The sequence below is a fragment of the Anomaloglossus baeobatrachus genome, chromosome 12, assembly GCF_048569485.1.
Source record: "Anomaloglossus baeobatrachus isolate aAnoBae1 chromosome 12, aAnoBae1.hap1, whole genome shotgun sequence".
NCBI classification, from domain to species: Eukaryota; Metazoa; Chordata; class Amphibia; order Anura; family Aromobatidae; genus Anomaloglossus; species Anomaloglossus baeobatrachus.
In genome coordinates, this window is record NC_134364.1 from 105,256,973 (window position 1) to 105,269,455 (window position 12,483).

Sequence of the window (12,483 nt, forward strand, 5' to 3'; positions counted from 1 at the left end):
TCATTGTGTGGTTCTGTCCCCCTTCCTGGGCCACTTCTTAGTAAACATGTCCCCCATCCGGATATATATTTCCTGCATTCTGGTATATTTGTCCCCATCATGGCAAAAAAGGATCTCTATATTTTCAGAAATATCCTCAGTCTGAGGTCCACTGTTTTCTACGTACATTTCGTTCCCAGAGGTAACCCTATAAAAAAGCATCTATACAATGTCCCATGTCAAAGGTCCACTGTTTTTTACGAAAGTGTCATCGTCAGAGGTTGCCTTACATAAAAGGATCTCTACAAATTCCTTTAGACCACAGATCATAAGACCACTGTTTTCTACGTAAGTGTCACTCCTAGAGGTTCCATTTAAAAAAAAACCTCTCTACAATTTCAGAAATGTGCCTGGTCAGAGGTCCACTGATTTCTATGTATGTTTCGTTCCCAAAGTTTGCCCTAAAATTGCAACTCTACATTTTCAGAAAGTACCCCCTGTCAGAGGACCTTAGTTTTCTAGGTGTGTCGTTCCCAGAGGTAACCCTACAAAAAAAAGCATCTCTACAATTTCCTTGTGGATCCCTGGTCATAGGACCATTGTTTTCTACGTTAGTGTCATTCCCAGAGGTTACCTTACAAAAAACCTCTTTACAATTTCATAAGTGTCCCCGGTTAGAGGTCCACTATTTTCTATGATGAAAGTGTCGTTCCCAGAGGTTACCCTACAAATAAAAAACTGCACAAAAGCATTTATAAAGACTGTGGATATATGAGACGTTATTTCAATTTTCTCAGCAGTTTACATACATTCACTAAGGTTTCATGTATGGCTTGTACAGTAAGATATCTCCAAAAATCTCATAGTCCACAGACTCCCAGGTGATGACACTACCATTACAGTAATAGCAATTATTATAGTACATTGATTGCAGCTCATTGGGGTGGAGTGCCCGATCCCACACATTAACATTTTTAATTTCACCCACGAAAGAGGGTGCTCCTCTGTACAAATTTGGGTCAACAAGGTTCTGTCCAAGGACCACAGTAACATTAGGGTTCATGATATAACCTGCACTTACAACTCTTCTTGGGAAGAGTTTCCCATTGACCACTAAATGAATGACCCCTGTGCCGGATTCCCAGGACACACAGATGAGTCTCCACTCCATGCTCTCTTTACTGGTCTTAAAGGAAATCACAGTCCTGTCTACGGCAATGGCGTAATATTCTGGAACTTGGTAGAGATGGAACTGTGACTTGGAATTTTCTGCCTCCACTTTTATGAGGGTGTCTCTTTGGACGACGTCTGTGTAGTACTGTAGACAGACGGTGATCTCGCTCATTGGTCCTGTGATGGTGGTGGGCTTCAAAACCACTCTATCTGTTCTGCTTGTTACAGAAAATACAAAAGAAGAGCCATGCAAATCTGAAAAAAAAAAAATCGATCTTTATTTTGCATCTCCATTTTTTGAAAGTCATAACATTTTCATTTTCCTTTTAAATAACCCTTATTTTTATATTTTTTTATTTTTATTTATTTTTTTTTTTTTCATTTTGTTTGCATACGCCTTTTTGGTTGCTTTTTATTGTGTTTTTGGGCGATTGCTGTTTAAGAAAAATATCAATTCTATTTTTTTTGTTTTCATTTTCCAGATTGGATTTCATGACGTGGGATATTTTTTTTATAGTTTATTAGTTCTGTCAACATAATTTCCATATATGTTATTTCTTTTCTATTTCTTCTTAATTTTTCTATTTATACAGTACTTGGGTAAAAAATGGATGTGATTGGCTGCAGCCTTCACGTGACAAAATATTGTCATTTCACCCGCCAGGAACAGTACGGCTGCGGGCTGTGAGTGTCCATTGTTTTATTTTAATTTTGGGTCCTGAATTGATTAAGCATTGGTTGCCCAAGGATTATCGCCTTTAAGAGTTTTTTGTGAGTGTAGGCCGGCTTCGGGTTGACATGGTCTAGGCAGGCCCAGATGACTTTTGTTTAAGAGTTGGACTCTGTGTGGGCCGGCGCTGATAGTTAGCCCCTCCTTCTTCTGAAAGCTGCCAGCCAATAAACAATCATTTCTGGTGCCCATTGATACTCACAGAATTTGCTAACACCTCTGCTTTCAGTGGGTTGTCAGCCCTTGAAAACAAAAGAGAAACAGCTGCACATACTAGTGGGGGTAAAATTAGGGACACAGCATGCCTGGCAAAAATGAAGGAAAACGCACACAGCAACTCTAAATATTAGCAGTAAACTAGGGTTAAACCCTTTACATATTGATAGGAAGGAGGTGATATAATGGATGGTGATGGATGGAAGGCAGAATGGATGGAGGAATGGGTGGATGGAGAAATTGATGAATGGGTATAGAGATGGATGGATGCATGGATGGAGAAATAGATGGAAGGAGGAATGGATGGGGGAATGGGTATAGGGATGGATGGAGGAATGGATAAATGGAGGAATGGATGGAGAAATGGGTATAGGAATGGATAGAGGAATGGATGGATGGAAAAATAGATGGAAGGAAGAATGGATGGAGAAATGGGTATAGGAATGGATGGAGGAATGGATGGATGGATGGAGAAATAAATGGAAGGAAGAATGGATGGAGGAATGGGTATAGAAATGGATGGAGAAGTGGGAATGGATGGATGGATGAATGGAGAAATTGATGAATGGGTATAGGGATGGATGGATGAATGGATGGAGAAATAGATGGAAGGAGGAATGGATGGGGGAATGGGTATAGGGATGGATGGAGGAATGGATAAATGGAGGAATGGATGGAGAAATGGGTATAGGAATGGATAGAGGAATGGATGGATGGAAAAATAGATGGAAGGAAGAATGGATGGAGAAATGGGTATAGGAATGGATGGAGGAATGGATGGATGGATGGAGAAATAAATGGAAGGAAGAATGGATGGAGGAATGGGTATAGAAATGGATGGAGAAGTGGGAATGGATGGATGGATGAATGGAGAAATTGATGAATGGGTATAGGGATGGATGGATGAATGGATGGAGAAATAGATGGAAGGAGGAATGGATGGGGGAATGGGTATAGGGATGGATGGAGGAATGGATAAATGGAGGAATGGATGGAGAAATGGGTATAGGAATGGATAGAGGAATGGATGGATGGAAAAATAGATGGAAGGAAGAATGGATGGAGAAATGGGTATAGGAATGGATGGAGGAATGGATGGATGGATGGAGAAATAAATGGAAGGAAGAATGGATGGAGGAATGGGTATAGAAATGGATGGAGAAGTGGGAATGGATGGATGGATGAATGGAGAAATTGATGAATGGGTATAGGGATGGATGGATGAATGGATGGAGAAATAGATGGAAGGAGGAATGGATGGGGAATGGGTTTAGAAATGGATGGAGAAGTCGGAATGGATGGATGGATGGATGGATGGAGAAATAGATGGAAGGAGGAATGGATGGAGGAATGAGTAAAGGAATGGATGGATGAGTGGATGGAGGAATGAGTGGAAGAATGGTTATATAAAAGAGATAAATGGATAGATGGATGGATAGGTAAATGGATGGAAGGAGGAATGGATTGCTGGAAGTATGGAAGAATGGATGGAGAGATAGATGGAGGAATGGATGGATGGATGATAGGAGGAATGGATGGATGGTATGGGTGGAAGGATGGAGGAGTTTATGGATGGACAGATATTAGATGGATATAGATATTGAGGCTGACTTACTCTCTGGGGCACAACGTCCAGTGATGACCACAAACAGCAGAACTTGGATCTTCATCCTGTACGGACACAGATGATCACTCTGGTTGATGTCTATATACTGCCACCAAATAACTCCTAGTCCCTGCAGTAGTTTTGTGAATTGACTTTAGTTGAATCTCCTTAAAGTCACAAGTCCCTGTGCATTTGATCAACATGAGAGTCGATTTGTGAAGATTGGAAAAAAAAAAAAAAAAGCCTGGTGCCACTTCATACACTAATGATGATGCCGATGGCATCAGGTGCGGCCGTGCACAGTCCTGGAGGCCTTAGGGATCATGGTCATGGGTCCGATCCCAGATCACAATGCACAGACTGGCTGTCTCTCTTCTGACCCTACCATGAAGGCTTAATATGGTTCTATGAAGCTGCCATACTCTGGTCAGGCGACATGGGTTCCTCTACTTTCTTAGTTAAGAGGGGACCTTTTCAAGTTGAGCTCATAGAGTTATAAAACAGCTCCGCAGAACCTTATAATTTTTGTAGATATCAAATAAGTGGAGAAAATAAAAGTTCACTTACTTGAGTTCTGAATTGATAGCTGCACAATGTCCGATCTGCTGTGTGATGAGGCCGTGTAATGACTACACTGCAATCCTATGCATTGTGCTGTCATATACCGCTCACACACCCATCCCATCCTCCGGATATTTTTTTGCTTTTTCTTATCTTTTCAATAATTCCTGAAAACTATGGGTGAAGCAGCCTAAACGGACGTCCATGCTGACTCGGGGGAAAAAAAATCTGTCAACAGATATTGATATGTTCAATGTAAATAGTCAATAGTACGAGAACGCAAGCCGGACAATCATTTTTTTTATTAAATGGGTCTCTTAAAGGGAATCTGTCACCAGATTTTTGCCACGTAATAATGTCAAGTCAGAGACCCTGATACCAGCGATGTGTCACTTACTGAGCCACTTGCTGTAGCTTTTATAAAATCACTGTGTTATTAGTTTAAGATCTGTTGCCAGTAGTCCTCCATTTAACTCTGTATAACCCCACCCCTACCACTGATTGGCTGTGTTTTGTGCACACTGCACATGGGCAATCACATGGGCGGGGTTATACAGAGTTCAGCAGTCAGAGAACTGGTAGATCTGCACAGATAAAATAGGGATTTCATCAAAATGGCAGCATGCAGCTTAGTAAGTGACACATTGCTGGAATCAGGATCTCTCCCACTACATTATGCTGCTCACAGATGGGATAGCAAAAACCTGCTGACAAATTACCTTAGACTGAAGGCCTCCATACACATTAGACTAACTTCGGTCATTGTCTAATTTGTATGGGGCCTCTCAACTGTCCGCTTATAGATGTTGTTAACGCTCCAGAGTCTGTGATTTTGGACAGCCTGTTGTTCTTTAAGAGTGTAACATCACTTTGATAGAAATTGTTGTTTGAGGTCATGCCCATCATCCACGACACCTTTAAAACCGAATTGGAAACCAGGTCCTGTGTAATAACAGAGAACCTTGACGTTAGATATACAAAACTGATATGGACCTATCTCAGCTGAGTTGTGCTCTGCCTCCTTCCTCTGTGACTTCTGCCCTTTGCTGTGCTCCACACCTGACTTTACAAATGGCCCAGAATGTTTGACATCATCTCCTTAGGCCTTTTAAGGCCCATTTTGACAAACCCCTTGGTGTGAACTGTGTCCATCAGACATGTGTTTGGAATCCTACCATATCCATGTCCCCAGTTCTTATCTCCTCAGAAGTTTGTAATCTCTACACAATAACTCATCTTTTGAACTTTTTTGCCTGTTTGGAATCCTGCATTGCCTGTCTGCCTGCCATCCAACATATCCAGTTGTCCAAGTCCTCACTATTCCACGTCTCCCAGAAAGCTGTGACATAGCCCTTGGTCCCTGTGCTCATCCTAAGCTGCGCTATTGTGAATCTGTGGCTCCCCTGCTGCTTCAGGTTCCACAGGGTATTGTTCCTCTCCTGAGGTGCAGTATTCATCTCGGATATGGAGGAGGTAATCACCGGTAAACCACCAAAACACATCCAACACATAACACAGGAGCTCTTTCACTGGGACTGGGCTAGGGTAGGTGCTGGAAGTGACCATCATAAGGTATGGGAACTCTTGCCCACTAGTTAAGCAACCCGGGAGGCGGAACAGGTGCAGAGGCAGTTAGGAGCCTTCTCACACATTATGCAGTTAGCACCAGGTGGGGGTCCGCGCCAGGTCGGACTCAGGAGGAGACATCAGTAAGAAGCCACAAGCATAGAAAGTGGCCCATGGTCCAGAGCTGGAGGCTCGACCCGGGTTCTTAGGAAGAAGAGGGATCCCAGGGTTAGCGGGGAGTGCAGCAGGCACCCGTGACCCGTTCCACAGCCCAGGAGCTGGAGTGGAGGGAAGACCACCAGAAAGGACACACAGAATGAAACACTGGCCTTGACCTCCGAACTATCCGGGATCAGCTGGAGCCCATAACAGTGGAGCATGGCACTCCAAAGGCGGTGTAATCTCAGTGAGTAAAGCTGGGTTCACACTAAACGACAGCGACAACGATGTCGCTGTTACGTCACCATTTTCTGTGACGTAGCAGCGACCTTGTAAGTCGCTGTTATGATCGCTGCTTAGCTGTCAAACACAGCAGCCGAAGCAGCGATCATAACGACACTGCTGCAACATGTGCAGAGAGCAGGGAGCCGCGCACACTGAGGGCTGGCTCCCTGCTCTCCTAGCTACAGTACACATCGGGTTAATTACACGATGTGTACTGCAGCTACATCTGCATGTGAAGCCCCACAGGTGTTGTGTCGGTGCATTACCTTCAGGGACTCCACTCGGCTGGATCTTGTCACAGGTAGGAGATCTTCTTCTTGTCGTGACGCCACTCTCAGTATTGCGGCCAGTAGGGACCGCCACTGCAGGTTGAGGGTCGCCTGGGGCTGATGGTGTGTGCAGTTAGTTGGAATAGCCTCCTGAGAGTGAGGCAAGCCCCAGGGCCCGGTGTAGGTGCGTAGTACCACAAGGCGCAGAATAACTCCACACACGCAGAATGTCTTTCAGGGGTTTTACTCACTTCAGGTGGCAGGGTGAGTAACCCGGGCGTAGCTGGGATGAACCAGGCGGGAACCAGGTATCCTTCAGGCTGACTTGTGAGGGTGACTACTAACTCGCCTTCCTTAGCCCTTGGTGGTTTGGGGTAACCCCGACTTTGAGTCCCTATGGGGGTCACCCAGGGAAGATGCTGAAGCCTCTCTCCCCTTCGTTTGCCGTGTGCTTGTCGCCTGGGCCAGATCACTCCAGCTTCTTGCCTCCTGTGACCTATGGGCCCTAACTGTGGCTACGTGGCTGCGGCTTTTGTGGTGTTGTGGCGTGGGCTTTGAGAGCCCCACACCGGCAGGTTTAGCAAAAGAAAGCTGGATCTATCTCCGCTTCGGGATCTGCCGCCCGTTTGGGCCTGGTACTCTCTAGCAGTCTCCTTACTTCCCACTCCGTTGCTCTCTCTATAGCTGAAGATGGATTTCGGGTAGCACTCCTAGTTGACCGTTCTCCCCCGTCGGTAGCCACTGCGCGGACGCTGTCAGACTACAGCAGCCCAGGGGAAGGGGTCAGCTCTCCTCAGAGCTCCCTGGACTCTGCTCTGAACCGGCTCACTGTCCCTCCTCTCCTGTTCTTGCCTACGCCACCTAGCAACCAGACTCTCTTACCACACCCCTTGAGAGGAGATGGAGGCTTTTGGCCCCCTCCACTATTCCAGTGAAGGTGAAGGCTTTTCCCCCTCCTGGGATCCCCAGGGGTCCTCTCATAGGTACATGTGTGAGGCCTGATCACTATGCGCCTGTGTACCACACCCCGGTCAGCCTTCTGGATTACCTGTATTGTACTGTTCCCAGCATGGGTGCAGTACTCAGTGGTGCCTGACCAGGTCAGGGGCGCCACATTCCCCCCTAGTTATCACCAGCACGTCCTCGGGCTGCAAGACAACATTTTAAAATGCATAAAACATTAAAACATGTAAAACATTTAAAAGCACCAGGTACCATACATCACCACCCTCCACCCACAAGTCCGTTAACCCACCCAAAACCCTTTCACGTTGGCCGCGGCTTCAGCCACTTCTGGCAGGATGAGGAGGCGGCTTACATGGGCTGGTGGTTTCAGGGTATACCTGGCCTGGTGGATCCGCGCCTTCAGCCTCTTCTGGCAGGATGCAGAGGCGGCCTCCACAGTTGGTGCTGACCAGGTACCCTCTTTGTGGTGGAGAGCCAGGCCCCATAAACAGGCATGCTCTCTGGTCGCAGGTGAGCCAAGGCCCTATATACGGACGGGCTCCTCCTGGTTGCAGACGAGCCAAGCCCCTAAACAGGCTGACTCTGGTGGTGGTGGTGCCCTTTTGGTGTAACTATTTACACTGCGAGAGTTTGTGGCTATAGCCAGTTCATAGCCTTAAGGTTTATTTCTCACAATAGTTTTTGTGGGCACATTCTTGAACTTTAAAACGTTGCAAAACAAACTTTCCAAACTGGTCAAAACTTGCTGTACTTTACTTAAACTTATGCAGATTCCTCCTCACCAGGGCTTGGGCCTGTAGGGCTGCGGCACCTGCTGCTTTCTTGACCTTTTTCCTCATCTGTAGTTGTCTCATCATTAGGTCTTTGGTCTTTTCTTTCTTTATGGCTGTCTTTCCTTTCTTCTTTGGGACATGGCACTACATCTAGGGCATACCAGCCTCTTTCGCCTTGATGCAGGGTAAACTGTACGGAGTCTCCCATTTTTAAGTTTCTGCCAGGGTGTCCTCTGGGCAGATGAGCTCTCACATCTCTTCTATTGACGAAGATACCTTCTTTGATACCAGGTGCAACAATGAACCCGTATCCTGACTTTAGGCTGAAGTCCTCCACTACTCCTCTACAAAGGGGTCCTCGGACCTGTGCTTTGGCTCTTCTCAGGAACCTTTTTTCTTCTAAGTCTCGGGCCATGACTTCTCTCTGCTCTGGGGACTGCGGTGCAGGGAAAGACTGGGTTCTGTTACGGCGCCGTGTCTTGCGGGCTGGATTCTGCTGGGTGGCTGCTTCACTGCTGGCAGGCTCCCAGGTGAGGTTGCTGGATAAATCTTCCTCTTCATCCCAGCGAGAATATGGCAACATCTCCGGCTCTGGGCATGGATCCACTGTTGGTGTCTCCTGAGTCAGCTCCTCAGCTTCCTGGCCTCCCCTCCCCCTTAGTTCTTCTGAGCACTCCTTTGGTGGCAGTGCTGGGGATGGACTTTCTTCAGCAGGCCCAGGCAGGGATCTTTTTGGCATGATTGCTGCAGGAGTCGTCTTGGGGGTATGCGGAGGGAGTATGTACTGGTCCACCAACCATTGTGGAAACTTGGCCTCCATGTCAGCCTTCAGCTGCCAGTATGCGGGGTCCTCCCCCAGCGTGGGCTTTCCAGCAGGGACCTCTTTGGACTGGGGAGCGGTGTCTGCTCTGGCCTTGCAGGCCGGGGAAAATGGTGATGCAATCTTATCTTGGCGGGCCGCGCCCGGCATGGCGGCGGCCTGGTCTTGGCGGGCCGCGCCCTGCATGGCGGCGGCCTGGATCGGCGTCGCTGTCGCGATGGGATCGGTGCAGGCTGGGCTGGGCGTCGCTGCAGCGATCGGAGCTTGGCGGGCCGCACCTGACGGGGCTGCGGCCTGGTTCAGCACCTCACTTGCGGCGCGGACGAGCGTTGCTGCTGCGGTGGGGTCTCGGCGGGCCGGGCCTAGCAAGGCGGCGGCCTGGGTCAGCGTCACACCTGCGGCGTGGATGAGGGTCGCGGTGGCAGCCGGTTCTTTGCGGGCCGGGCAGGGCATCGCTGCAGGGACCGGGTCTTGGTGGGCCGAGCAGGGCATCGCTGCGGCGGCCTGGGCTTGGCGGGCCGCACCTGGCGTGGCTGCGGCCTGGCTCAGCGTCGCCGCGCCGGGCGCCTCTTCAGGGACCGCGGGCGTGGCAGCAGGGGTCGGGGCATCCGGGCCGGCAGGGGTAATACTGGACTCACCCATCGGTGGCAGCATCGGGGTCTGAGTCGTCACCGCCCGGTCTGGCACTCGGCGCGCGGCTCTCCCTCCATAGGCCTGAACCGCCGCGGTCATCCACAGAAACTCCGTCCGTCCCTCTCTAATCAGCCTTCCGACCCTGGCTTCCAGTTGGTCGCAGAACTCAGCAAGCTCCCGACACCACCAGGTAGCAGAGCCTGGTTCTGGGTATCCACGTCCGGACTCCATCTCTTCTCTCTGCAGCAGCAGGCTTGTGGCTCTCTTTCCTTCCCGCCGTCTCTGGACGCTCCCGCTCTCTTCACAAGCGAGGTCAGGACTCTGCAGGGGATCTCTGGGTAGCCACACCTCTTCGTGGGCGGTAACTTCTCCGAGCGCGGGCTGCTGTTGTTTTTCAGCGCGCTTTTCATGGTGGCAATATGGCGGCGCTTCCAATTTTTCAAGCGGACCGCCCAGGCACATGGTCACCTGTCTGAACAGGTCTAGTCCTTATCCTGTTCGTGACGCCAGATGTGAAGCCCCACAGGTGTTGTGTCGGTGCATTACCTTCAGGGACTCCACTCGGCTGGATCTTGTCACAGGTAGGAGATCTTCTTCTTGTCGTGACGCCACTCTCAGTATTGCGGCCAGTAGGGACCGCCACTGCAGGTTGAGGGTCGCCTGGGGCTGATGGTGTGTGCAGTTAGTTGGAATAGCCTCCTGAGAGTGAGGCAAGCCCCAGGGCCCGGTGTAGGTGCGTAGTACCACAAGGCGCAGAATAACTCCACACACGCAGAATGTCTTTCAGGGGTTTTACTCACTTCAGGTGGCAGGGTGAGTAACCCGGGCGTAGCTGGGATGAACCAGGCGGGAACCAGGTATCCTTCAGGCTGACTTGTGAGGGTGACTACTAACTCGCCTTCCTTAGCCCTTGGTGGTTTGGGGTAACCCCGACTTTGAGTCCCTATGGGGGTCACCCAGGGAAGATGCTGAAGCCTCTCTCCCCTTCGTTTGCCGTGTGCTTGTCGCCTGGGCCAGATCACTCCAGCTTCTTGCCTCCTGTGACCTATGGGCCCTAACTGTGGCTACGTGGCTGCGGCTTTTGTGGTGTTGTGGCGTGGGCTTTGAGAGCCCCACACCGGCAGGTTTAGCAAAAGAAAGCTGGATCTATCTCCGCTTCGGGATCTGCCGCCCGTTTGGGCCTGGTACTCTCTAGCAGTCTCCTTACTTCCCACTCCGTTGCTCTCTCTCTAGCTGAAGATGGATTTCGGGTAGCACTCCTAGTTGACCGTTCTCCCCCGTCGGTAGCCACTGCGCGGACGCTGTCAGACTACAGCAGCCCAGGGGAAGGGGTCAGCTCTCCTCAGAGCTCCCTGGACTCTGCTCTGAACCGGCTCACTGTCCCTCCTCTCCTGTTCTTGCCTACGCCACCTAGCAACCAGACTCTCTTACCACACCCCTTGAGAGGAGATGGAGGCTTTTGTCCCCCTCCACTATTCCAGTGAAGGTGAAGGCTTTTCCCCCTCCTGGGATCCCCAGGGGTCCTCTCATAGGTACATGTGTGAGGCCTGATCACTATGCGCCTGTGTACCACACCCCGGTCAGCCTTCTGGATTACCTGTATTGTACTGTTCCCAGCATGGGTGCAGTACTCAGTGGTGCCTGACCAGGTCAGGGGCGCCACATGCACAGAGCAGGAGCCGGCACTGGCAGCATGAGAGTGGCGGAGGCTGGTAACGAAGGTAAATATCGGGTAACCACCTTGGTTACCCGATGTTTACCCTGGTTACAGCTTTCCGCAGCTGCCAGACGCCGGCTCCTGCTCCCTGCTCGCTTCATTTCGTCGCTCTCTCGCTGTCACACACAGCGATCAGTGCGTCACAGCGGGAGAGCGACGACCAAAAAATGAAGCTGGACATTCAGCAACGAGCGGCGACCTCACAGCAGGGGCCAGCTCGTTGCTGGATGTCACACACAGCGACCGCGACGGGACGTCGCTGCTACGTCACAGAAAATGGTGACGTAGCAGCGACGTCGTTAACGTTGTCGCTGTGTGTGACACCACCTTTAAGAACTTTGACTGCACCCTCTGTGTTGTCCCATCACTGCCAGTGCTTCCATCATCGCGCCCCCTGCGCCATAGGCGACTACTGCTCCCAACATTCTCTCTGGGACCTGAGCTCTCCCTGTGGAGAGCTGTACCATCTGAGCTGCGTTATCATCCGCCCCAGAGGAGAAATCCTGCATCGGTGGCTAATACTGGCACCACAGGTGGCGTCTTGAAAACATTCTCCACATCCTCATTCCCCCTATTATTGACACCGCTGGGGTCACGGAACCGGGCCTGGCCGCTGTGACATCCCAAACCGACACCGGCTCAGTGACGAGTAACCCCCAAGACCCCATTGGCGCGTCAAATCCACTTCACCATGTTCGGTTGGAAATTTGCCATCTTCTCTGGGTTTCCTTTTTTTTCCCAGTAACCTCCCAAATGTTCCATCCAAGTGTGGTCAAAATGTAATGGGTCTTAGCCACTTACCTGTATTATAAAGAGAGGTTTTCATTTGCTCTAAATCACTCTTCTTGATATTGTAATCCTGAATGTTCAGGACTAGGACAAGCAGAGAAGATCTCCTGAATTTCTACAAATGACTCATTTTCAAAAACTGATTATTTTCAATATCAATAACTGTAACCTTATGATTTTTTTTAAATTTCAAACTTTATTAGTCCAAAAAAATAAAACAAATTGGCAAAAAAAAAAAAAA

General features: G+C 49.5%; 1 protein-coding gene across 1 annotated transcript; it reads right to left on the reverse strand.

The window, feature by feature from the left end:
* Nucleotides 1-793: 793 nt before the first annotated feature.
* LOC142258043 (jeltraxin-like) lies at nucleotides 794-3,768 on the reverse strand. Its single transcript, XM_075330472.1, has 2 exons — nucleotides 3,714-3,768; nucleotides 794-1,407 (listed from the first exon to the last, which is right to left on the reverse strand). Exons 1-2 carry the CDS (start codon nucleotides 3,766-3,768, stop codon nucleotides 794-796), a joined length of 669 nt encoding a protein of 222 aa, XP_075186587.1.
* Between the last annotated feature and the right edge of the window lie 8,715 nt (nucleotides 3,769-12,483).